We start from the raw sequence: 26,292 nt of genomic DNA on the forward strand, positions 1-26,292 counted from the left end.
TTTTATTTTTATTTTGAGCTTGAATTGCATGTAGTATACAAACAATCAATATCCTAGCTTCTTCTTTAAGGAATTTAAACTTCTGGAAGCTGGATCCACTTTGTACAGATTTTCTTTTCAAAATTCATCTTTTACGTCGAAAAAATCAGTTTATTTTATTTTTGGAAGAATATCCACATGATTTTATCAATCTTCGAAATTGATTGTTACCTAAAAGAAATTATATCCAATAATATTTTTCCTAGATTATAAGCGATGTCCCACTTGCTATAAATAATCGGCATTATGTTCATGAAAGGTAGAACAAATATCATAGTTTTATTCTACCTCATTTGGTGAAAGGAAGAAAGAAATCATTTAGTTTTCTCAAAAGAGATGGCCAATTACTTCTTCATCCATGCTGATTTCCCTTTCAATTATGCTCCTAGTTTTAATTTCTGGTGAGCGTGGATCAATCCTTAATTTATTTCCTCTACGATTATTTTTCGAGCCCTTGACATGGAATATCTCTATAAAAAATACTGAGTATTTATTTTTTATGATATTCTAACATTCATTAATTCATTAATTTTTTCTTATAGGTCTAGCGAAGCACGGAGAAGCAACACCACCAAGTACTCACACAACACGAGCCGCCTAACTCCGGCACTGATTGATGTGCAATGATACTATAAGCAGCAAATATAAAAAGAAAGAATGTATATTTCCGTCCCTTAAGTTTTAATGTGAATCATTTATATTAAAAATATTTAAATTTATATGAAAATTGGATTGTAGAAAAATAAAATAAAATAGCAATATTTATAGGTTTTAATTAGGAAAATATAATAAATGAATTACAACCGATTTGAGATTTTTTAGAATTATAATTTTATTAAATTTTATATCATTTTTTTATTTATAATAAATAAAACAAAAAAATAATATGTATAGATTAAAAAATTTAATTCGAATAAAATTTATAATTGAAAAATAAAAGAAACTCCATCGAATACAACATAAAATTCCTAAATTAATGAAGTGCGTACTTATGAATGAAAGCTACCATTACCAACGAAAGAGCTAAAACGGCATGTAAAGTTCCCGTTTCGAGTCACTTCATCACAGCCCGAAACGTCCTCGTCAAAAACAAGCAGCAACATTTCTTTCTTCACAGTTCATCAGCTCAAAAGGCTGTGAAATCAAAATTCAAAAGTCCCACTACAGAAATTTCCAGAAGAAAAGGGAAAAATGAAGGAGAAGAAGAGTTACGTCAATGCGAAAAGCAAGCAATGGTTTTGGATTTGGTTCATAGCATCGATAATCTTCAGGCTAATCTTAGTTTATTTCCCTAAAAACCTCAATCTAGCTTCCCGGCCTGAAGTCTCCACTCCTCTAACCTCCATACGCCGCCGTATTTACATTTACTCTCTATGTGATTGTTAGTTTGTTTGTTTTTTTGATTGATTTTTTGTTTTGTTTTGTTGTGTGTATGTGCAGTGGCTGAAGGTTACTGGTTAAGGCAATCGTCGATGTCTCCATACGCAGGTTTTTTTCTTCTTTAGGACTTAATTCGTTGCTGAAGTTTACTTCAATTGATGTGAGCTTGATCTAATCGATTTTCTTTTTTGTAATAGTTTATTCATTTTTGTTTTTGCAGGATCTATGTATCATGGCTCTCCTTTTGCTACTCTCAGTGATCGGGCCACTCACTGTTATGAGGTAATAGAATATACTTCAGTTACCGAGCTTTGTATTCATGTTCATTGTCTAGCTGAACTACATTTTGAATTAGCTCATATACATTATTTTCGACTTCCAACACTGTTCATAACTTCATATTCTATTCAATGTTTGAGTTTGAAGTTCATAGTAGTACTGTATATGATTTGTGGAAAGTACAATGAAATTTTCCTGGTGCTTTTACTGTGGTGCAGAATTGAAGGACAACCGGATCAGCTTTTATGCAGGTAAAACGAGTTTATTCCCTTAAACCAACAGTTTCTTCAGAGTTCAAAGATGACGTTTTAAGAGTGATAAATCTTACTTGTTGTTGGTAAACTTGTTGCTTGTTCGTACATACAAAAAAAAAAATAAGTTGTCATTAATTGTCAGCTTCTTGGGTTCAGTTGTTGATTTAAAGGGGGTGAAAAAAATTAGCAGATGAAGAACTATAATGTAGTAGATGGTTTTCTTATCAAATATCTCCCCTGAAATAAACATATCATTTAGCTTAATAATTTTTTAGCATTGCCACTTTCTTATTGGAAAATGTGCTTTAATTTATATTTAAGTCACACGAATAATATCAACTCGTTGGATACAGTGTGTTTTTGGTGATTGCAGACATTCTTAGTGCGATACTTATCCGTGCTACTGGTCAGAATCTTCAGAGGGTGTATAGTCAGAGCTTGAAGTCCCTAAATCTTGTGCCCCTTGCTAAAAGCTCAGGTAATTCAGTTCTGGCTTTTGAAAAAGCAAGATTCTTACACTATTATAAGAGTAGTCCGAGTTGAACTGATAGAACCTTTTAATTCTTCAGAGATTCTTTCCTGTGGAGATATTGCTGCCCTTGTTTACTTATGGAATCCTTTCACAATAGTCTCATGTGTGGGCTTATCCACTTCTCCTGTGGAGAACTAGCTGTCATATTGGCCATTTATGGAGCTTCCACAAGTAAGATTCTGACAATCTCAGTGTGCTGCTTGTTTGAAGATTTTTCATGCCAGGCCTTGTTGACAGTTCTATAAACAGTATCTTTGAAACTTTACCGTATATTTAATTGTATTTTATACTTTTTCCCTGCTAATTTAATGTTTATTCTATGGATCATAGGAATGACTCCATTGGCAGCATTTGGATGGGTAATGGCTACTCATTTGTCTCTCTATCCTGCAATCTTAATCATTCCGGTATGGTTTTTTAATTTTATATTGTTCTTATATAGATATACTCAGCTTTTCTCAGTCTCCAGACACTTTTTTGTAGATTCTACTCCTGATGTTCATCTGTGTCACACAAAAAAATTATTGTTGAGTTTCTGCAGATAATTATTATGTTGGGATATGGTCCAGACGCTCCACGTAGAAAATTGTTTTTCAAAAACAGAGGTGATGAAGAAGCTAGTCCTCAAGTACTAGTTTTTCATGGAGGCTAGTCATCTCTTTCATGTTGTGGACATCACTATGGGCTGCCTATGTGTTGACTCTATGCAGCGTATCAGTTAAACAGTATGGTGGCCTGAACGAGATGTTTAAAAGGTACTGATGCGATAGTTGTGCTTATATAAAGTTTTGTGCTCTCTTATCCAACTATTAGCAATGACTTGTGCTTATATAAGGCTTCGTTACTTTTGCAGCACATATGGGTTTATCCTCACTGTGGAAGATTTGTCTCCAAACATTGGTGTTTTATGGTGAGCTCAGATTTATCTATTTAATCTTTCATCTGTGGCATATTGTCCAGATCTTTTTTTTTCCTTATTGTCTGATTTTCTTTGCGACAGGTACTTTTTTGCTGAAGTATTTGAATTCTTCAGAAGCTTCTTCTTGATAGTTTTCCACTTGAACATTTTGTTTATGGTATTGCCGCTAGCCATACGGTTAAACCACCGGCCATGCTTCTTGGCCTTTGTATACATTGCAATTATCTTCAATCCTCAAATCATACCCTTCAGTAAGACATCCATCATTGCTTATCTTTACAATTCTAGTGTTGGTAATGTACGCTTACCTTTCTCTTCTTTCGAATTTTCAAATTAGGTTGGGGATTCAGCTCTCTACCTGGGTTTGTTAAGTCTATTTGTCAATGAATTGTCAGGCAAGTTGTTTAGTTCTTTCGAATCCATATATTGGGAAACGGGAGTTAATTTCATTTGATCTGGCATTAAGTGGTCATGTGTCTTTTTCTATACGATGCAGATGTGAAATTTTCTTTCTTCCTCTTCTCTGGATATCTAGGAGTGTCTCTCCTTAGCCCTGTGATGCATAACCTATGGATATGGAGGGTATGTTTGTTTCTCCGTCCTTTTAAAGGCTGATATCATCATATCATGGTATTGTTAGTATTTCTTTTGACTATTAATTTTGTGTCGATTTTCTAGGGGACTGGAAATGCAAACTTCTACTATGCAACAGCCATGGCTTATGCATGCTTTCAGGTTTACTTCTTCTATCCAACCTAGTAGATAAGTAAACATGAGCCTCGTGTCTTCTCATCTAACTAAAGAACATTCCATTTTACTTCTTCTGTCATGCAGATTATATTGGTGATTGAGAGTGTGAGTGCCATGCTTAACCACGACAGAACGCTGAGGAAAAAGTTTCGAAACACGAGTTTCTTTCCCCCATATTTTCTAAGCCACCAAAGGTACCCTCGTAGTTGGTCTTTATATCCCTCTACCGTTTCAAAATTGAGATTGTGTAAAGAAAGTTTACACCTTTTTTGGGGACTATGTAGGCACGAAGCTAATCACACGAAAAATTCAATTTTAAATCATTGGACCGTTACTATTGTTAATTCTGTTGATTTTAGGAAATCTTTTTTCTTTTTATTTGCCTTTTTTTTCCTTCATAATATTTATGGTTTCTGCCCACCATCCGGGTCCTTGACGTCAAACGGCAGCTATCTTAGCTGGCGTGTCTGTGACGGTTTGTTATGTCTCCGGCAGCATCACATCAGTAATAGGAAACCAAACGACATCTTCTCTTTTTCTCTGCAGTAATAGAAAGCCCTAGCTTAAAGGAGCAGGGCTTTCATCCGGGATTGTTGATTGACAGACATGAACCAGCCACTAAACTTAATTACTAATAATAATTCTTCCTTTATCCAAAAAAAAAAAAAAAAAAACTCCGGTTCTTAACTAGCTTACACTTCGTTGAGTTGTTAAACAAGTCAATATATCGAAATTGTATCAAAACAAGCCTATAATTCGGAATTGTATTAAACTAGCCTACAAGTTGGTGAGCTGTAAACAAGCCAAGTAATCGAAACTTTATTTAAACAAGCCTATGACTCGAAATTGTCTTTAACTAGCCTGTGACTCGGTGAGCTATTAAACAAGCCTAGAATTCGAAATTATATTAAACAATCCTACAACACGGAATTTTCTTAGACTATCCTACAACTCGGTGAACTGTTAAACAAGCCAACAATCGGAAGCTCTCAAACAAGCCTACAACTCAGAATTTTTCTTGAACTAGCTTATAACTCGGTAAAATTTTTAAGCAAGCCAACAATCAGGAGCTCTTAAACAAGCCTTCAACTCAGAATGTTATCAAAAAAGCCTACAACTCGGAATTTTCTTAACAAGCCCACACTTCGGAATCATCTTAAGCAAGCCTACAGCTCAGAATTGTCTTACAACTATTTTTACGTTTCTGTACCTGATATTTACTTCCGTATACATTTCAGCATTATGAAAATAACGGACGCTGACACTCAAAAAACGGATGTCACACGAATGCGGACGTTGACGTCAGCATTTCAAATTAAAACTGACGTACACAATGCCAGACGTTGACGTTCGCATTTCGTAAAAAGCAGACGCTGGACGGAATGCGAAGCCAATCGCAACGGTTGGTGTCCTTGTGACCGGTGAGAATTACCCAATCGCAAGGATAAAGAAACGACGCCGTTCAGTGAAGGATATTAGCTTTTGGGTTCCTTAATTTCTGAGGAAGATGAAGTTTTTAACCAAAACTCTTAAACATCATTTTTTGCCACTGTTCGAACAAAAAACGATCTAGCAAGAATTTTTCTAAAATGAGTTTCCCTCATTAGAAAGTAACCTGGTGAGGATGGACTACATAACTTATGCAAACGGTTGGCACTGACCATGCTGATGTTGTATCAAAAAGCATAAATTTTATTTTTCTAAAATGAGTATCTGAATTATATATGTACACCGAGTTATAACGTGAAAAGAAATCCAATAAATGAAACCATTTCTGTGTCTTCTTGTCAATTTCCATTTATGTGAAGTTTTTCATTTTAATGCTTGATTTTCTTGGTCGACCCTTTTATAACAATCTTTCTTTCCTTCCTCAATCTAGCGTGACCAACACTCTCATTGACCCCTTTGTCCAAGTCAACATGCTTCATGACAACTGAGTTCTTATGTTTACGCTTTTCCTCATGGACATGGTGGAGATAATAGTTGTAATCAGCATCTCGTTGTTTCAAATGGTCATTTTCAGCTCTGTTTCGTCTATGCAGAGTTGCTTCGTGTTGGTGATGATGATGATACCTATTATTGTAATGCTTTTCTCCATGAAAGTGATGATTGGTATGTATATGATCATGATGATGCCTTTTTCCCTTGAAATCAGTTGCAAAATGATCTTCCCACCAGTCGTAAAGAGGATCTAATAGTCCTTTCTGATGTAGGAGCCACAACAAAACCAAAGCTGCAATTTACAACGTCCAGAATCCAGATGATAGTTACAAGGACCGATATTGCATATTTGTAAAACAAAGGGACATGTCATGAATTATCCTAGCTATAATAAGTCATTTGGGTTTACCTGTCAGGATAATAGCCAACAGTAGACCGAACATTACAACCCAACTCATACATATATACTGTATGTGGCAGCTGAAGTCAAAGAAACTGGAGCATTTTGTTCTGCTCACATGAAAAGACAAGTTTCATTGGCATATTTGCATGTTCAAGGTAAAAGAAGTTTATATTTCTCCTTAAAGTACCTGCAAGTCCTTCCAGTGATGAAATCAATCAAACCAGTCCATAGGTTGTGCCAAATGGTCTCTATAGAGTCAAAGAAACCACTTATGCCTGTCTTTGGCGGTTCAGGGGAAGTTACCTGAGATGATTTCACGATTCAGGTCATTCCTTGACTTACAAGACACATCTCAGTTCTCTAGGAATAAAATTTATTTGGAACTTAGAAAAAATATACAATTAGAAAACTAGCCCAAACCTGGGATCCATTGTCAAGGACAGTGGCTGTTGTAGTGAACTGACACTCAGCTCTATCAACTTCATTGAAACTGGAGTCCTTCAGAATGGCTGCATAGAAGTACAGGCATTACTTATGAAAACAAAACAGATGAAAAGCCAAACAAATTTCCATAAAGTGTCGAGATTACATGAACATAGGTATTTTGCTGCTTGATCAGAAGTTGGGTAAAGTTTGAATGAGTCGAGTCGTTGTCTCTTTTGGTTTCATGATGAAATATTTTTCCTGCAGCACTCACAACATTCAGTGAGACCTCACTTCCCAATGCATAATTATGATTCAGAAGTGAAAATTTGAACAACGAAAAGGCAGCAAGGACAAAACTCAGTAAAGATACCTCCATTAGAGAAACACCTCTTGAACAATCAAACTGCAGATGCACAAATTCATCAAAGTCAGTTGGTCATAACCTATTATATGTATACTCTGTTAGTCAATTCCTTCGTATTCATTTTTCTTTTTTAACTTGCATATATTCAACTAGAGCCACGAGCATTTGATGCCTAGAAAAGTTGAAAGAGAGTTACCGTTAAGCTGTATGATGCTTCTACTTCACCAGTATTCTTGGTTGTGACTGAAGCTACCCCAAATTGGGTAAGTGCTTCAAACTGTGGAACAGTGACACTTAAGATTTTCCCGGGGCTCCCGGAAAAACATATTTTAGCTATGAGAGATGACACCATTTGGAAAATAGGCGTTAGTGTTGTGGAATGACTATCAACCTTTGATAAACAAATTCTATGTCATCAGCTCTTTAGCTCCATCAATAGGTTAGTATTAAGCACTTCAGTCACTCCTATGGAGAATGAATGAGACCCAGCATTCTGTAGAAGATTTCACAGACAATTCAAAAACAATCTGAAACAGAGTAACAAGTTATGAGAAAAAAATCCAAGGCGAGGGGGAGACATTACTGGATGCTCATTTATCCTTTCAAATCGACCTTGTACACCATACAAAGGCACCTGACTTCTGCTTACTCTGTTCTGATCAGCCTGTTCATATTTATCAATTTTATCCCACAATGAAAACCCAGTAATTCATAAGTAGAACATCATAGTGAGTTTCATATATAGTTGAATATTTACACTTACTTCCCAGAAATTCCACAATTGGTTATGCAAGCAACTCCAAAATGGTGAAGAGCAGAAGTTGGGTTGGCCATTAAAAGCCTCATAAGTGACACCAATCTTGTTACATTCTAAATCATCCAACATAAACCTCACTCTTTCAAGCAGCATCCACATTGAATAGTTTTTCCCTAAGTCTTGTGGTTGACCAGCGCCACCCTTCCACAAACATGAGCAAAAGGTAAGTGTAGTGTCAGTAACAAAAGACTATATGTTAGCCAAGTTATCTGAAATATGAACGAAAGATGAAAAGGCATTACCAGCCTGGCAGTAACAAGATAGAAATCCTCAAATGATGGCATATTTTTGTATCCAGCAAAGTCACCAATCAGATTAACCCTCAGAAAGTTATCATTGGAAGTTGCCGTTCTGTTCTCTAGACCCACAGTCAATTCCTGCAGTAGAATAGGATGGTTTTCGAGAGTATTTATGAGTATTAATTTGACATAAACTTCTAGTGACCACAGACAAGCAACGTACCAAAACTTTGGATCCTGTTTTCACCTCAACTCGGATATTAAATCCCAATGATCGTTGTCCAATACCAAAAACGTGGAACCTAAGTGGATAACAAAACTTTACAAATGAGTCTAAGCTCCGTACAACTTAAGCACTCAAAAACAGAAATAAACCATGTATTCTGCTTATTTTAATATTCTCGTAAATTCTTGAAATGTAAGCAAGGAAGCAATAGCTTATATAATGAACCTCATTCGGTTTGATAAATAATTTATTGTTCGATCTCCTATAAAAGATCATTACCAATCACCTGGAAATCGGAGACAATGTGCAGTGTTGGCCTTTCCTTTCACCAACTTATCAACTACAAAAACAACGTAGTAATATAAAGTCAAAATCAAATGTCTGCTGCATTTTGCGACGCAAATTCAAAAAAATGAAAATACAAGAAGGTCCATAAAAATGTTCCCGCATGACGAAGGTACCCTTCGTTGAGGTCCACAAGGACAGCAGACTGGCTAAGCAGAAATGATCATAAGAGGGGAAATAAGAAAAAAAAAAACAAAGAATCAATTTTGAAAAATGTTCAAATACTTAGAACAACAGAAAGCCGTAAAACCCATGTGGAACATTAAAATCACCAATGCTATTTGCAATCTAGATAGACCAATTTTGAAATTCACCTGTGTAGCCTCAATAATATGACCACTCTCATCTTTCAACCTACATAGATACGATACCAGCAATTCAAAAGGATGAAATTGCTGTTAGATCCTTTCCAATTGGAAACTTTATAGAAACATTACTTGCCTCTCACATATCTTGACAATATCACCAGAAGCATCGGGCTCACATTTGCGTGTTTTCACAGAGAATTCTTGAGGTTTGAAAGGAACATCCTAACATAGTTTCAATTTCACAGCATATATAGTAGTTTACAAGCATAATTAAGGAAATTTCATAAATAATAATCAATTAAAATACTTACTCGAATGTAAGTGAGATCGTAAACAGCATAAGCAGCAGAATTGCTGACAGTGACAATTGGGGGAATCCGAAGAGTTTGCATATTGTTCGTCGAATTCTCTTCCACTTCCACTATCTCCGCCACTATCGACGCCTCTCCTCCACTCGAACCGCTGGGAACGGCGAGGTTTAACGCGATCTTAGCAGAACAATTCAATTCACCAGGGTTCAAAGAACGCTGCTCGCATCTTTCCAGCTTTGATTTCGACAGGATCTCAACCCGCATTGGCTCGATCCAACCACAAACAATGATCATCTATCATTATTACGATCGCACACAAAAAACATCATCTTCCATCCTGACATTTTTTTTTAATAATTTTGGTGCTCCAGACTTGTTGAGAGAGTAGAAGAAGAAAACCGCTTTGGCGGGATTTAAATTGTTTTTCCAACTGCCGTCAACGCGTTTTTCAACAGAGATAAGATAAGACTCGTTTCCTTGTCACTGGGCTTTCGGCCCATTTAATTTAAGTTTAGAGTGAGTGGTCTGACGTGACCCTATTGACTCACCACAGTCGGCCCATATAGATTTTCTAGTGTAAGATCTTTTTTTTTTTTCCCACTTATTTTTTTGAAAAGTGAAAATAATAATATATACTACTTTTTTTTAGGGTATAATAATATATACTACTACTACTATAATATGAAATATATATATATATATGATTTTCTTTGTATGACATTCTTCACTTGATAAAAATTTAAAGAAAAAAAAAAGAGTTCTTAAAGGTGATTAGTTTAATCAACTAATCACAACTCCAACTACATTTTGGACTCGAAATTATAGATCAAATCCAAACCTATTGGTTTGCGACTCCAAATCTAGGATCTAACTTCAACGATATATGCCCATATGGACAAAAAACAAGAGATGGCAAGGGCAAATATGAAATTAGTTGCTAAATCAAGACTAAATTAAGAATTAAACTAAGAACAAAAAGAGCTCTATAGTTACCTCTTAATCAATGGCAATCGTTTATTTTAAGCAAAAGTAACTGTCTGGTCCCTGTTTTAAATATGTCCGAATTGTTTCATCCTTCCAAACATAAATCGAATCAAATGATCTCTCAAACGTTAATTTTTGAACTCGTTAGTCCCTTGGACGTTAATTTGCCCAATCTGTCACTTTTAACCAATCAGAGAGTGACACGTGTCACTTAGTGTAAAAAAATCTAGACTTTTTACACGTAAGTGACACGAGTTACTCTCTGATTGGCTAAAAGTGACAGATCGACACTTTAAGTTTGGAAGGACGAAACAGTTCAGAAACGTTTGAAACAGGGACCAAACGGTTCACAAAAGTTTAAACCAGAGACCAAACGGTTCATAAACGTTTGAAACAGGGACCAAACAGTTACTTTTGTCCTTTAAATAGTTATATATATTGTGTTTTATATTTATTGTTAAAATAATAATATTAATGATATTATATTTATATTAATATAATAACATATCGGATCGGATCTTTTAGATAATAAATTTCTATATCCGTATTCGAGTTCCGAGTTTAACAAGACTGGTCATGTTTAAGATCGAAATCGATCTTTGCCACCTTTACTCATGAATATGCTTCTCGACAAAAACTACAACAAAGATACTATACTATTTTAAATTAAAGTGAAGTGAAATGAGACTAAAAACCGACACTAATGAATTATTAATTATCAAACGAGTATCCATTAATTATAAATATACAAGTATTGAATCAATTATTTTATTTATTGATAGTAAATTATTTCAGTGTCTGAGTTTCATGAATTCGTGAGGTAGTGGATTCATTAATCATGTTTAAGATTGACAATTTAGATTCAATCTGATCCGTTGCGGATCGGATTGAAAAGTCCACGGATCGGATCGGATCGAATACGGATATAGAAATTTATCATCTGAAAGATCCGATCCGATATATTATTATATAAATATAAATATAATATTATTAATATTATTATTTTAATAATAAATACAAAGCACAATATACGTAACTATTTAAAGGGCAAAAGTAAACGTTTGGTTCCTGTTTCAAACGTTTCTGAATCGTTTGGTTCTTGGTTTAAATGTTTTTGAACCGTTAGGTCCATGTTTCAAACGTTTTTGAACTGTTTTGTCCTTCCAAACATAAGGTGTCGATCTGTCATTTTTAGCCAATCAAAGAGTTATATGTGTCATTTACGTATAAAAAGTTTAGGTGGCATTTTTTACACGTAAATGACATGTGTCATTCTCTAATTGATTGAAAATAACAGATCTATCAAAATTAACATCCGTTAAGATCGAAAGACTAATTAGTTCAAAAATTAACGTTTAAATGACCATTTAATTCGATTTATATTTAGATGGACGAAAACAATTCGAACATATTTAAAACAGAAATCAAATGATTATTTTTTCTTTATTTTAATAACAAAATAAACTTCTCTTTCAGAAATTGCAAGTTGTTTTAGCTCAGTCCCCATTTTTACACCTGTCCGCCATGCAATAGCTGCCATTTGCCTTCATCGACACGTGTATCATACAATTTTTAGTGTTACAATAAAGCCCAAACTTCTATAATAATTAAAATAATAATTATGCGTGCTGACATAATGTTAAGCTTTTGAAGACTCGAACGGTTCTTAAATAATATTACCTCAATCACAAATGTTTACGACGAAATTTATATGTGAAAATTTATAATTAATTTGAGATAAAAAAAAAAAACGATATAGTGTTATGTGGACGCTTCCCCACGTTTCGTTCGTCAACTGGTGGAGCGAAATTAATCTTATGATAGTTTCATTTTTTTTTTTATTTTTTTCGTTTCGATTAATTTCGACTCATCTCCTCTTCATTTATTTCGATTTACTTTAATTCAAATATTTTTTAATTCACATATTTTATAATTATAATTAAATTAATCAATTTTTATACTATACTATATTATATTTTTTATTTTATTATAATTAATATTTAATCATATTATAATACTCTACATTTTCAAATTATTATAACATATTTTAATTATAGATCAACTATCCACTATCTCATTTAATCATTTAAAATCATAATTAAATTGAGAAGTCGAAATTAAACGAAAAAGGAACGGACAATATTAATACTACATTAGTTATATTAGTTGACTCATTAAATGTTGATTATTTATAAACAATTTTCTTTTTGAAGTTTAAATTTAGTTATATTAATTGAATCATTAAATGTATAAAATAAAATAAAATAAAATAAAATTTAAATTAAATTTATGGAAAATATATTTAATGTTTGACAAATTTTGAACAATCCTATCCTATGTATTTTAAAATGTTAAGTTGAAAATAGTGACCACCACCTTGTAATAAACAATACTAGAAAACTATATTTAGTTCTTGGACAGCCAATAAAAAAGGAAAAATGCGCATTGTCCCCCCACAACTGCGACCGGCCGTCGTCAAACTAATAAAATGGCCACCGTCGACGGAGATACAATCTACAAAATATTGGTGGATCGGTGCCGGAGTTTGGAGGCTAGTCAGGCAAAGCTAAGAAAGGAGTTCGATGGGATAGCGAAAGGAAATAATAATACTAGTACTAATAGTAATTATTATTATAATAATAATATCAAGAAAAAGGTAATAGTTGACGACGAGGACGACGATTTGGATTATTCCGGCGCCGAAGGTGGCTGTATTCCTGGATTCTTTGCGGCGGGGACTCCTTTTCGGAGTATATTGGAGTATTTGGGTCATGCGCTGCATGTTTGCTCTGCTTCTTCTGGGGAGATCGTCTATTGGTATGTACCTATATAATATAACACAGTTATATTTTATATATTGTATATTGCAATAATAAAGTCTAATTATTTGCTTTCTTGAGCTTTTTTTTTTTTTTTACTTTGTAATGGAACAGTTGCTTGCAACTGATGGTTAATCTGAATTTGATTGGTACTTAATTACATGTTGACTATTAGCTTAATCTGAATTTGAGTTTTTGCATAGCTTTAGTTTATAGTAACAATTAATTACAAGAAGAAAGACAGATCGAGCTTATAATTTGAGCATGAAAATGGGAATTTAGTCTTGGAACAGGTTTACTTGGGTTTGAAGTGTTATCTGATACTACAATGAGGTGTAAATATCAGCTAATATGAATAGCATTTGAGTTAATCTAGTGCAACTTCAAGAAATTTCATTGATTGTGATTAAGTATTTAACTATATGATGATGATACATAAGTACTATCCATTCATGTTGATGATTGTTAAAAAACGTTATATAATTGAATCACATAAATCTAGATTTGGGGTTAGTGAAATCTCATTATTACCTAGTACAAAAATATTTGGTTCTTGCAATTTTGTTAGGTGTTGTCTTGTTTTCAATCTAGATTTATATTTTCTGTCCAAATGATATTTTGTAAGAATATTATCTGAAGTTGTAAGTCGTGAAATTCACGATACAAGTTTAAAGATTTCAGTACTCGTTAGTTTTTTCGTCCTATTAAATTGCTAGGATTTGATAATTGTGACAGGAATCGTTCTGCTGAGCTTCTCTTTGGTTGGAAGAGCCATGAAGCTCTAGGACAAAATGGTTTTGAACTTCTTGTAGCAGAGGAATTGTATGGACCTCTGAACAAAATCATGGAAAGGATACGATCAGGAAAAGAATGGGCTGGCCAGTTTCCTTTGAGGAAGAGATCCGGTCAAATGTTCATGGCACTGGTGACCAAAAGTCCACTATACGAAGGGGGTGAGCTTGCCGGAATCATCACCGTTTCATCTGATGCTGCTGTTTTCAATAATATAAATTCCGAACAAATGAGAAAAATTCAAAATCGTAACAGAGCAAATGCTACTTTTTCTAATAACTCCAACAAGATCCAATGGCATCCACCACGTCCTCAGATTACCCACGTGCCACAAATTGCTTCATCTGTTTCGAATCTGGTATAATTATGTATTGTAGTTTTCTTCCATTTCATGTTTTAATTCTATCAGTCTGAAAATGTGTTAGAATTACAAATTTCTCATGCTCGATAAATTTAGGCCTCCAAGTTTTTGTCTCGGAAACATGAGGATGACAATTGTGGGGACAGAGATGATAATTCTACAAAATGTGTAGAAAATACAAAATTCGAGAAACCTGGTAAACTGGTGAGTCTCACTTGTACTGACTATTCTCTGCTTGCTTCTAGTATAATATTAGTAAAGATTAACAAAGCTTGAATATAATGATAGGCAGCAAGGGTGTTTGCAAAGCTTAATATCATGGGAAATGGAAACAGTAGTGAGAAGGAAGATCATGAGGGTTTTCAAGAAAATGGCGGATTTTGTACTTCACCAGAGATTCCAAATGATTATTATTATCCATTTATACCTGGTCTGAAGTTTTCATCTTCAAAAAATAAAGATAGAAGTGCTTACTCTTTCAAGGACTCCCATAATCAATGTTCTGGATTACCGAGACCTGGAAAACTCATTTCAAGATTCGACTTCCCGATGGCAGATGCTGATAACTTGATGGATTTACAGAAAGTTCCACGAGCCGAGGTTTTAGAGATAGAAGAAAAAGGAGTAGGAGATAAAGATCAGTCAGAGGGTAAAACGTTTTCGAGCATTGGAGAGAGTGGAAGCCAAGAAAGTTCATCAAGCAAAGAAGAAACTTCCAGCTCAACGGGGGATTGTGAGATTCAATGGGACCATCTAAAGTTAGGGGAAGAGGTTGGACAAGGTTCATTTGCTGTTGTTTATAGAGGACTTTGGAAGGGCACGGTGAGTTTCTTAATTTCTTTTTAGATAAGTTACTTGATGAACTTGTCAAGTTATTTTTATTTTTTTGGCCTACAATCCAGGATGTTGCGGTAAAGCTTTACTTACAGAAAGCATACACAGAAGGCACTTTAGAAGATTTCAAGAAAGAGATAACTATAATGAAGAAACTCAGACATCCAAATGTGCTTCTCTTCATGGGAGCTGTCTATTCACAAGATCGACTTGCCATTGTCACTGAGTTCTTACCCAGGTATACATATAAATTGTTAAATATTTCCCTGTTCCAAAGCTTAAAATTGGCTAATTGCTTATTCCTTAAAAAATTTTGGGAACAGGGGAAGCCTTTTTAAAACACTCCACAAGAACAACCAGGCATTAGATTTTAGAAAACGAATCAAGATGGCTATTGATGTTGTAAGTTCATTTTCTTAGTATTTTTCTCAATCAAGAATTTTGATGCCTGTGGATTTTTATGCCTGCTCTCTCTCGTTTTGTGGTTACATTTCAGGCTAGAGGCATGAATTATCTACACAATAGAAAACCTCCGATAGTACATAGAGACCTAAAATCTTCCAATCTCCTTGTTGATAAAAACTGGAATGTCAAGGTAAAACTATGCCAGTTTTAGTTATCCCTCCAACAAGTTTTCGTAAATTATTGAAAGTGGACAATTCTTTGATGTTTGTATCAGGTTGGAGACTTCGGACTTTCAAGGTGGAAGAATATAACTTTTCTTTCTGCGAAATCCGGGAGAGGAACAGTAATCATCTTTTTTTCCTTTCAGCTAGATTTCAATTTATACTACTAATTGGTTATATTTTGTATTCCTATATTTGAGTTATTAATTGATTTCTTGATTGTAGCCTCAATGGATGGCCCCTGAAGTTCTTCGAAATGAACCATCAAATGAGAAGTAATTCCTAGAACATAACTTCAAACCATCATCATTAAATTTTATTTTTTTGCCGATCGATTAGTTAACCCTTGATGAATTCTAAACAGGTCAGACATATTCAGCTTTGGTGTCATCCTCTGGGAATTGATGACTGTTTCCGTTCCATGGAACAATCTAAACTCCTTACAGGTCCGCTTTAAATTAAATACTTACAAACAATAGAAACAAATGCTAACAAAAGCTTATACATGTCAAGCCAAATGCTATATATGAAATTTTTTGTGTTGTCGTTAGGTTGTTGGAGTAGTAGGCTTCATGGACAGAAGATTAGATATACCAGAAAAGGTTGACCCCCAAATATCAGACATTATCCGAGATTGTTGGAAAAGGTACTCATTTCAGTGACATACTAATTCATGTAATGTATGTATAATAATGTGCTTGAAGCTGAAAATCTGAAATAATTGTTCCGTAATCAATTGAACAGTGATCCAGCAGAGCGACCATCGTTCGAAGAAATAATCCAAAGAATGGGGGATTTAGTTAACAGTAGAACAGCTGCAATTCTCAGAAGTCCCACTGTTTAAAGTTTATGATAATATCTATATGCGGTTAATGAAAGAAAGGTTTGGCTAGTTACATGATAAAATGTAGTTTAATTTAGAGGTTAGTTAAGCACACAGACAATACCTGGTCTAGCCTTCTGTTCGTTTTGACAAAATCCGAAAGAGGATTGAAGCTTTTGAGCTTGATCAAGATGTGAAATAGTTTTGCTCATAATAAATGAAAGTGTAAATAAAGTAGCCTGAAATTTTGTGATGGAAATTGCATCCAGTTATGTTGGGTTTGTTATGTGTCTAGAACGTGTTTCGTCTTGCTCCATGTAACTTCAAAAGGTGTATTTTTTGCCACGCAACGAAAGCATCCTTATGTAATCCTTGTTGAGCAGTATTCAAAAAGAAAAAAAATGTAATCCTTGTTGAGCGATGCTATTGTACAAGCTTTCTCCTCTTGTACTACTTAAATATCACAAGGAACTTGGACGGGAATTGATTATATAAAATATCTAGATGGATCATATAAATTCTTGTATAATCTATATTAAAAAATGTTTAAATGTATGTAAAATATTATGCACGAGAGGAAAAAAACTAAAAATTATAATATTAATAGAGTTTAACTAAAAATATATAACAAACTAATAATAATTATATAAATACAATATCTAGATGGAATATTAATCTCAGTGTTTGGAGTTCTTCTGAGTAGAATTATTTTCCGAACCACAAGACCAGAATCAATTTAGGCCAATCCATAGTCTAGTTTATGCATGCTTTCTAACTAAGGATGTGTTTCGAAAATTCTAATAATTATACGATCGTGGTGACTTTTAAAGAGACCCCACAAATTTCAAACAGACCCTGAACAAATAGATAATGATGCTGTTTAAATAGAGTTGCAGTTTTGTGTATTCAATTTTGGTAAATTCGTGTGATGCAATGACAAAGATGTTTTTGTATATATTTACCTACCTAACAATTAATAATGCAATGTCTTGTTCACTGATGTTATTTTCATTAACATGGTTACTTAACAAGATATCATGCATTCATGCTCCAACGACCCCTAGACATTTCTCACATGTACATTCATTTTTTTTTATATATATTTTATAAAAGAGAAAAAAATTATTATTAAGATATAATGGCCGAATTTATTCGTGTCCACCGGCGAGTTTCACATGTACATTCATAGTCTTGTTTATTTAACACATTAGAAATTACTCCAAATCTTTAATTAAAAAAAAAATTACTCAAAATCTCTTATTTTTGATTTTGTGATACGAAGTCCGAACTATTTTAATCACTTGAAATTCCACGCACGAGTGCAATCAAACTCAGGAAACGTTGACTCACTGTTCATATGTTGACCTATTCCAGTCGTCAAATTAAATGTGAACATAGTGAATTAAGGGTCGTATTTTGTTGAACAAAAGTCCCTCTCAATTCCACGTCAGCACAAGTATAATTATAATAGTAGTAGATAGGCTACTAAATTCCACGTAGGTCCCAACAAAACTCTTGTCTGCCACGTGTTAGAATCAGTACGGCGACGATGGTGTATGATCAATGTGGCCAAGTAGGAGCAACAAAACTAAGAAAATAGTTTTAAGAAATAATTCCAAAATAACTTTAATCAAAATTAAAAATAAAATAAAGAATGAATCAGTCAATTTTTTAAGTTAATTAATCGAATCTCTGTCAAAAAACAGCCAAGTCTTGATATTTAGGCTGTGCTCTGTCTCTGATGTGATAAGAGATCTCTTTGAAAAGGGCAGAAAAGGTCTTATCGACTCTGCAAAGTATGCAGGTTAGCTTGTCTTTCAAGGTAACACAACCCACCCAGGCCTAATCGCTATTAAAAAAAAAAAAAAAAACATGAACCGCCTAAAATTTGGTTTCTTTGGTATATCCAAACAAGGATTTAACAAGTGAGCTTCTCCAATACGAACCAAATTAAATCGGGTCGACTTCAAAATGAATTGAACCGGAAGTAAACAATTCAAACCATTTCAATTTTCGTCATTTATATTATTATTTTTTTAAAATTTAATAACTAAAAATTAGTACAATTTTACTGAAAAAAGTTGGTTAATCGGTCGAAATTCTAGAGACACATGATAGTTCAGAGGAGATTGAATGTTAGTTAATTGGAAGTTAACTAAACCGAATCAGAATGTGACCAGACCAATTCCAATAAATCCATGTTCGGTTTGGCTAACTAACCCAAACGATACAGTACATATCGAAGGTTCTACTAAGTAACTACGGAGCATATATACGGATAGGAAGTTAGGAACACGCGCTTTTAAATGAGAGTGGATGAGAAAAGGAAATGGAAGAGTCCCAGTCATTGCTAAAGTCACGAGAATTTTATTTAAGTTCATTTTTTTGCCCCTACGTCTAATGAATGTATTTTCAGTAGACGAAGGGCAAAACCGTGAATGTAATTAAATCTCCGTGCCATTAGCAATTTGTCTCGTGGATTTAGAGATACCCCACGAACACACGTATGAATACATTATAAATACGTGACGACACAAAACAATGACATGCATAAATTTACAACTAAACCATTGCCTGTTTATATTCTCCGCCCTTTATAATTCCCACACTCTCTCTGAAACTCAAATACTCCATAGCTAATTCTTTTCTCATCAATTTCCATTTTGTCTCTCAGAAATGGGAAAAGCTTCTAGATGGTTCCGTTCTCTTCTTAATCTCAAACCCAAACAATCAACCACCGAGAAAGAGAATAATAATAAACCAACCCGAAGATGGAGCTTCGGCAAATCCTACCGTCAAAAGGATACCGCTATCCTCACATCCAAACAGACCCCAATTTCGGCAAATTCTGCCACGTCATCAAACACTAATTATTACCGGGTAGATTTAGAAGTCGACGACGAGGAGGAGAATGATCAGAATCAGCGAGCGGTTGCCGTTGCCGCGGCGACGGCTGCGGTGGCCGATGCGGCGGTTGCTGCTGCTCAGGGCCGCCGCGGTGGTGGTCAGGCTGACGTCGTCGAAGGGTAGAAATGGAATTAGAGACGAAAGACAAATCACTGCTGCTATCAAAATACAATCTGCATTTCGAGGATATCTGGTTCGTTACTATTTTTTCCATTTGTTAATTAGAAGACAAATTGCGTAATTAACTGAAGAAAATGACACGTGTCTCGTCGTCTTCCTCCTCGTCTCTGTTTTTTGTTCCATTTAATTAACGACACCATAGATAAAAACAAAATAGTTTTCTATCACAGAAAAGGAAATAAGAAAGTCACCTACGCGTCGTTTTTCTAAGATTATCCCCTTCCATTGTTCCCTCCATTATTGAAATGAAAGCGAGTGGCGATGGTGGCGCATTGCGCACCCAAACCTAAGAAACCGCGTAGACCTTAATGGGCTGACGCTATCCTGCACTGTTCGCGTTGCTTCCATTTTCTTTGTCATGGCGTTTTCAACTCCATTAATGAGGTTTAAATTCTTAGTATTCTGTGCTACCAGTCAGAATAATAGTTATAATAATAATGTTGTTTCCATTAATGTTGGGTTCTATTGTCTTTTCTTCTTTGGAGAATGTTCATTTTTAGTGGGCTTTGGTTAGATTTATTTAGATTTGTAGAAAAAAAGGACAATCCCTAAATCAGAGTTTAGGGATTTGTAATGAGATGAGATAATTGTTAGATGACCAAGTCAATTGGGTCTGGGTAAATGGAAGTCTGGTTCAGGCATATGGGTTTTGTGTGTGGGTCCAAACTTCAAAGACAAAAGATTTGTTGATGGTTTGTGTCTGTCTCTATGACTTTTTATAAGATATTTAAATTTGGGGTTTATAGTAGTTGAGATTCAGAAGGGAGGTACTGTTAATGGAGTTCTATTTCACGTATACTTCTTTTGTTGCAAATTAGATATAATGTTTTGTTTTAAATTAGATGTAATTTTGATGAATTTAAAAAATATTAATTATTTTTTCATTATATTCTCACCATTTTTATTTTTATATTTCTCATATATTCTTCCTCATCAATTTCACAATCTTCATCCACATATTTTTATAAGAATTTTTTAGTCTATATAATCACAATTATGTTGGACAATAAATTAAAAAATATATTTTATTAATTTATGTGAAATTTATTAAATTATCATCTAATTTGGGACGGAAGGAGTACTTTTCGAGTTGGTCTTATCTATTTCTATAGGGTGGCCAGTGAAATGTCCTTGTCTATCTGTCAGACTTTTTCTCATTTCATAATATACTACTAGTATAGTATTATTATTAGGTGTTAGGTTTTCAGATTGGTAAACTATTCAATTCAGGCGCCTTTGGTATTTTGAATACTACGCATAATACTACTGGTATTGTTTATTGTTGCCATACTTGTGTAGACAACATTAGGGAGGATTTCAAGTTTTTTGTCTAACTGCACATTTACTTTCGCTAGACAAGGGGGTAAGTGTCTCAGCTCACTCGTTAGCAAATCTTTAATCGCATTGAGAAAGTCAATCTACCCTTATCCCGTAACCTTGTAGCTTTAAGCGATTTGGAATGAAATATATTTGCACTTCAAAAATATTAAAAAATTGTATATTGTTGTTTGTACACAAACTATTCAATTCAGATGCTTTGGCGCCTTATTGAAATAACTAGTACTCCATGAATGAGCGCAATTTATTTGAAGACGGAGTAGTATTTCTTAAGTGTTATTTACAATTAAGTATTTCTTAAGTGTTATTTACAATTAATTAATGTATTGAAGGCAAAGAAAGCATTACGAGCACTTAGAGGATTAGTAAGGCTTCAAGCAATTGTAAGAGGTCACATTGATAGAAAACAAACGGCTACATGGATGAAACAGTTACAAGCATGTGCTCGAGCTCAAGCACGAGCTCGTGTTGGACGTTCCCAAAATTCGGAATCTTCTCAATCCAGCAGCAAGGGTTCTGTTTCTCACCAACCTGTGAGTGAAACTAAATTCATTTATCTATTTTCCCGCCAATGTTTTGAAATTTTTATCCATGTTGAATTTTTCTTGGGAGGCTTAAGTTTCATTTCAATGCTTTATGTTAATGTGGGGCTTCTTTTCTTTATGACTCTGTACAACTTTTGTTTCTGCATTGCTGTTGATTACTTTTTTTTTATCAGAGATCAATTTGTTAGTTGCAGTAGATGATTTCCAACCGAAATACTATGTAGATAGTGAAATTTATCTAGTACTATTAGTTGTCAACTTATCATCACGACTAAAGAATAGTATCTTTCTGCAATGAATTTGAGGCATTTTCTGTTCTTGAAAAAAAATGTCATGATTTATTTCATATACTAATCTTTTGAGTACATGCAGGGCCCACCAACCCTGAAAAGATTGAACATCGATCACGATCCAGGAGTGTAAAATATGAACAGCCCTTATCCATGCTCAAGGTATAATGTTTTGTAAATTTTCATTACTTCAGTCGTCTTGTTTGAAAAGTGTACAAAATGCTTATTGCTAAAATTCACAACAAAATGCAGAGAAATATGTCAAAATCAAGAGGAAGGGCAGTTCAAGATCAGGACAAGGTACAATCAGGTTGCAATTGGTTAGACGAACAATCACGTGATCTACGCTCCGTTGGATTTGGCCTTCCGGATGATGACGAGACCGATAAAATCTTAGAAATCGACGTGGTCAATATGTTTCACTCTACTCCTCTAACTCATGGTTTTGACCAGTATAACAACAGATGGTCTACTTCTAAAGATTCCGGTGGTCGGAAAACCGACTTTAGTTCGTACTCGTGCGAGGTCGATTTCGTAAAACCGTTGAAATTCAGTAATGTGGTCGATGAAAGCCCTTTTTGCACAGCCGATAACAGTCCACAGTTCTATTCAGCCTCGAGTTCGAGGAGAAGCCCTTTTACTCCGACTAAGAGCGATGGCTTCCTCAGTGGCTACTCTGACCATCCGAATTATATGTCTTATACACAGTCTTCTCGAGCCAAGGTTAGGTCTATCAGTGCTCCCAAACAAAGACCTCAATATGAAAGATCCTTTTCAACGAAAAGGAGTTCAGTTTATGGATTTGGTGAGTCGAGAGCTAATGCTCACAGGATCTCTGCTCTCCATTCGAACTTCACAAATAAAGCATATCCTGGATCTGGTCGTTTGGACAGGATGGGAATGTCTATGGGATACAGATTTTAAAAGTCTATTCCCATTGGAGAATTGAGTGGGCATTTTGTTTGGAGAATTGCAGCATCTAAGTAAAAAAAACTAACTTGGGACATTTACTGTTATCTTTCTTGTTCTATATTAACTGTTCTACGAATTCTAAGTAGTTAAATGTGTGGGTTTAGTTTTATGTGTTGTGTAAGTTTAAAAGTGCAGTAATGCAATTTATGCTATTAAGACTTGGCAACATCGTCCCCATTGATTCTAAGGACTAATACTAGTAACCTTGAAAGAAAGGACTAATGGTGGTCTACTACTCCACTAATAGTATATAATAGTGTAAGGCTTTGTTTGGTTGAGAGTTAAGTAAGGTTCATTAGAATAGGGTTAAGTGGAGTAGGGTAGAGTAAAATAGAGTTAAGTTAAATCAATCGACTTTTGTTTGTTTGGAAGGAAGCATAAGTAATGAGGAATTAAAATCTACAGAAAATATTAAAATTACAATAATATCATCTCTAAAAAACTATACAAGTCCAATTTTTTTTGAAGATTATATGTCCAATTTTAAGATTCTCAAGAACACAAATGAAATTTTAATTACAGATACGGTGGTGAGACCTACTACTAGTGCTAGCAACATTTCATGGCTGCTTTAATTGAGCATATACATTTGTATATCTGATGTGATATAAATTTCGCAATTCATTTCTTGTTATTGTTACCTTGGACAACATCACATGATATTAAATTGGTAAAGTTATATAAATGAATATGGCTTGTATATAGTTTTGAACAAGTACTGTGGTTCAAAAGATTATCAAAACAAAACAACTTGGTTTAGTTGATTTACAGCTTTGGTAAGCAAATTCCTTCCCAAAACTACAGTATACATTACAGTTGAGAGCACAAAATGCTAATTTACTGGCTGATACAATTAAGAAGTAGACAATTGAAATGTGATACAGTTTTCCTACATGTCCTTTTAACTGTTAAAATAATGAACAAATTTATATCGGATTCACAAATCTCGTATAAATTGCACAAAAAAGGGAGGCCAGTTGTCGTCAGATTTCTCTGGATTCTTCATATGAGAACAAAAAGGACAGACTTCATCCATAAAAGGGAAGCTTGCTTGGCACGGCCATGATAATTCAATCAAGCAGAGCATGCTTGATGCTCAAGTCAGAGGAGGGTTAATCGCTTCTTGGCCGATTAGAGCCAATGTGAGCCGTGCTTCCTTCTCCCACAACACTGCCCATAAAGAACCATTTTTAGTCTAAAAGTGAGAGAGATCGTGTGAAAAAAAAAAAAAAGAATGAAAATTACTCTATTTTGTACAAGACTAATAGAGTCCAAATATAATACACATTTGCCTAACAAGTTACAACCTTTGGGAACAAGAGTACAAGAAAAACCAAATGTAATACAGAGAGCACAACAACTTTGCATCATAAATCTTCCTCCTAACGATGAAGAAGATGCATAGTTTTTTTAACCTCAAAGGCCAAATCTAGTCCCTCTAATTGCTCTAAAGAATTCTTATTGTACATAAACAAACCATGGCATAAATCTAAACGTTCCCTCCTGGTCTTCTCAACCAAATCCAATAACGATTCATACCCTTTAGTATCGATCGGAGATGATTCTAACCCAACCCTCTCCAGAAGCCTCTCAATTGTTGTGGGCGACAAATTGTGACCTTGTTGCATGAAGGTCATGTTCCGCACAGGTGATCTCCACCATGATTTCGACATCGCAATTCTATCACTCTGATTACCCATGCTAACCTTATTGTACACGAAACGGAGACCAGCTCAAGAGTCCTTGCCACTGTCCGGACCAAACATCGGATGTGTACATAATATATCGACTTCAAGCGGCAGATGTTGAATAAAAAAACTCCGTGGATATTCTTTTAACGGATAGCACGTCAACAAAAAGGGTATTTCTTTTTAAACTTTGTAACGGGAGAGAGAGCATAACTTGCTGGGTTGATACAATTGAAGTCGACAACAAAACTACGTCCGAATATTTGTGGAAGATGTCATCCGCATCATGCAGAGAAATTAATGCTGAGAGAATAAGCGACCGAGGAATAGTCGGTGCGAGAGTCTGCGAGGAGGGTGTAGTTGTGACCGAGGAACTTTTTGGCCAAGAGTTGGCCGGAGTTCTCAAAGCCAATGATGAAAATTTCGAGGAATTTATTGTCATTAGATAGTTTGTTTTCATCATTGGCGGCCAAGGAGACAATACTGAATCTAACGAGTTTGCAAAGTTTGACGATTTGGGTGAGGTGTGACAAAATGACAGTGGGGAAGGCGCCATAGATATGTATATATCTTTTATATCTATAGTACGAATACACCGGTCGTGATCAAAAGAAATGTGTTTTTTCCGTTGATAGCAAGAGAGCCGATCTTCACCGTAAAGTCACCTTTTAGGATCAAAAGTTCTAGTGCAACCAGATACAGCTCTATGTTCATCATGATCATGACGAAGATTCTAAACTTCTTGTCGTATGCAAATCTAGCAATATCACGATTGCTTCTAATTTGATCATTTGCATCCATACAACGTTTGGCCAAAATGCTGGTGCATAGGGAAGTAAATGCGATCACAAGGAAGAAGGCTAAGAGTTGGCCGAAGTTCTCGAAGCCAATGATGAAAATTTCGAGGAATTTATTGTCATTAGATAGTTTGATTTCATCATTGGTGGCCAAGGAGACAATACTGAATCTAACGAGTTTGCGAAGTTTGACGATTTGAGTGAGAAGTGACAAAATGACAGTGGGGTAGGCACCATAAATATGTAAATATTTTTCATATCTATAGTATGTATAAAATTTTATATTATAGGTTTCTATTATATTAAAAATGATAGCTCCTCATTATAAGAAGTTAAGAGGGAGATAATAAAATGAATTGGAAACACTAATCTTATTAGGTTAAGAGGCTTCCAGTTTGTGGCGTGAACATTTGGATAACAAAACCCAACATTGTGGAATTCATTGTGAAATTATAATTATTTCGGTTCCATGAATTGCCATTGTAGTGTATTCCTATATAAAATAAGTAAACTTACCAGGCCAACTCGTTGATTTGATTATTGAAATCACAAACATTGTGAACTGAGCATTAAAGTGTTGATTTTGAAATCAAGTTGATCAATTCGATCCGACTCCTATAATAAACGCGAAATTATCGAACCAATCATTTGGTGTTGTCATAGTTGATTTGGATAGTTACAAACATCATCGATAAGCTTGGGGAAATTGTGCACCAACTAAGGTAATAGTGGAAAATCAAAATTAAGTGTTTTTTTCTTCATATTTTTTTAACTTTTTAGAGAAAGCATCGTCCATATAAGTT

General features: G+C 34.6%; 3 protein-coding genes and 2 pseudogenes across 3 annotated transcripts; 3 read left to right on the forward strand and 2 right to left on the reverse strand.

Annotated features, from left to right (window-relative positions):
* The first annotated feature begins 1,299 nt into the window (after positions 1–1,299).
* Positions 1,300–4,702, forward strand: LOC139883236 (uncharacterized; annotated as a pseudogene).
* Positions 4,703–5,970: 1,268 nt separating this feature from the next.
* LOC139883237 (protein HAPLESS 2-like) lies at positions 5,971–9,797 on the reverse strand. The gene is given in 19 exon segments (XM_071867445.1): positions 5,971–6,386; positions 6,504–6,604; positions 6,685–6,800; positions 6,918–7,006; positions 7,087–7,138; positions 7,140–7,181; positions 7,294–7,326; positions 7,484–7,598; positions 7,679–7,710; positions 7,712–7,780; positions 7,871–7,951; positions 8,051–8,245; positions 8,347–8,481; positions 8,567–8,645; positions 8,849–8,909; positions 9,006–9,063; positions 9,229–9,268; positions 9,356–9,444; positions 9,534–9,797. Coding segments are annotated over 19 exon segments (2,067 nt in total).
* A 3,208-nt stretch (positions 9,798–13,005) lies between these two features.
* On the forward strand, positions 13,006–16,793 carry LOC139883238 (uncharacterized). Its single transcript, XM_071867446.1, has 12 exons — positions 13,006–13,334; positions 14,072–14,486; positions 14,586–14,693; positions 14,778–15,311; positions 15,392–15,561; positions 15,647–15,725; positions 15,820–15,918; positions 16,003–16,071; positions 16,175–16,224; positions 16,314–16,395; positions 16,501–16,595; positions 16,694–16,793. Exons 1-12 carry the CDS (start codon positions 13,006–13,008, stop codon positions 16,791–16,793), a joined length of 2,130 nt encoding a protein of 709 aa, XP_071723547.1.
* A 2,655-nt stretch (positions 16,794–19,448) lies between these two features.
* Positions 19,449–22,956, forward strand: LOC139883239 (protein IQ-DOMAIN 22-like). The gene is made up of 6 exons (XM_071867447.1): positions 19,449–19,798; positions 20,583–20,652; positions 21,530–21,710; positions 21,916–22,023; positions 22,115–22,194; positions 22,285–22,956. Exons 1-6 carry the CDS (start codon positions 19,449–19,451, stop codon positions 22,954–22,956), a joined length of 1,461 nt encoding a protein of 486 aa, XP_071723548.1.
* Positions 22,957–24,100: 1,144 nt separating this feature from the next.
* Positions 24,101–25,493, reverse strand: LOC139883240 (arogenate dehydrogenase 2, chloroplastic-like; annotated as a pseudogene).
* Between the last annotated feature and the right edge of the window lie 799 nt (positions 25,494–26,292).

The sequence above is a fragment of the Rutidosis leptorrhynchoides genome, unplaced genomic scaffold (genome assembly GCF_046630445.1).
Source record: "Rutidosis leptorrhynchoides isolate AG116_Rl617_1_P2 unplaced genomic scaffold, CSIRO_AGI_Rlap_v1 contig372, whole genome shotgun sequence".
Taxonomy (NCBI): domain Eukaryota; kingdom Viridiplantae; phylum Streptophyta; class Magnoliopsida; order Asterales; family Asteraceae; genus Rutidosis; species Rutidosis leptorrhynchoides.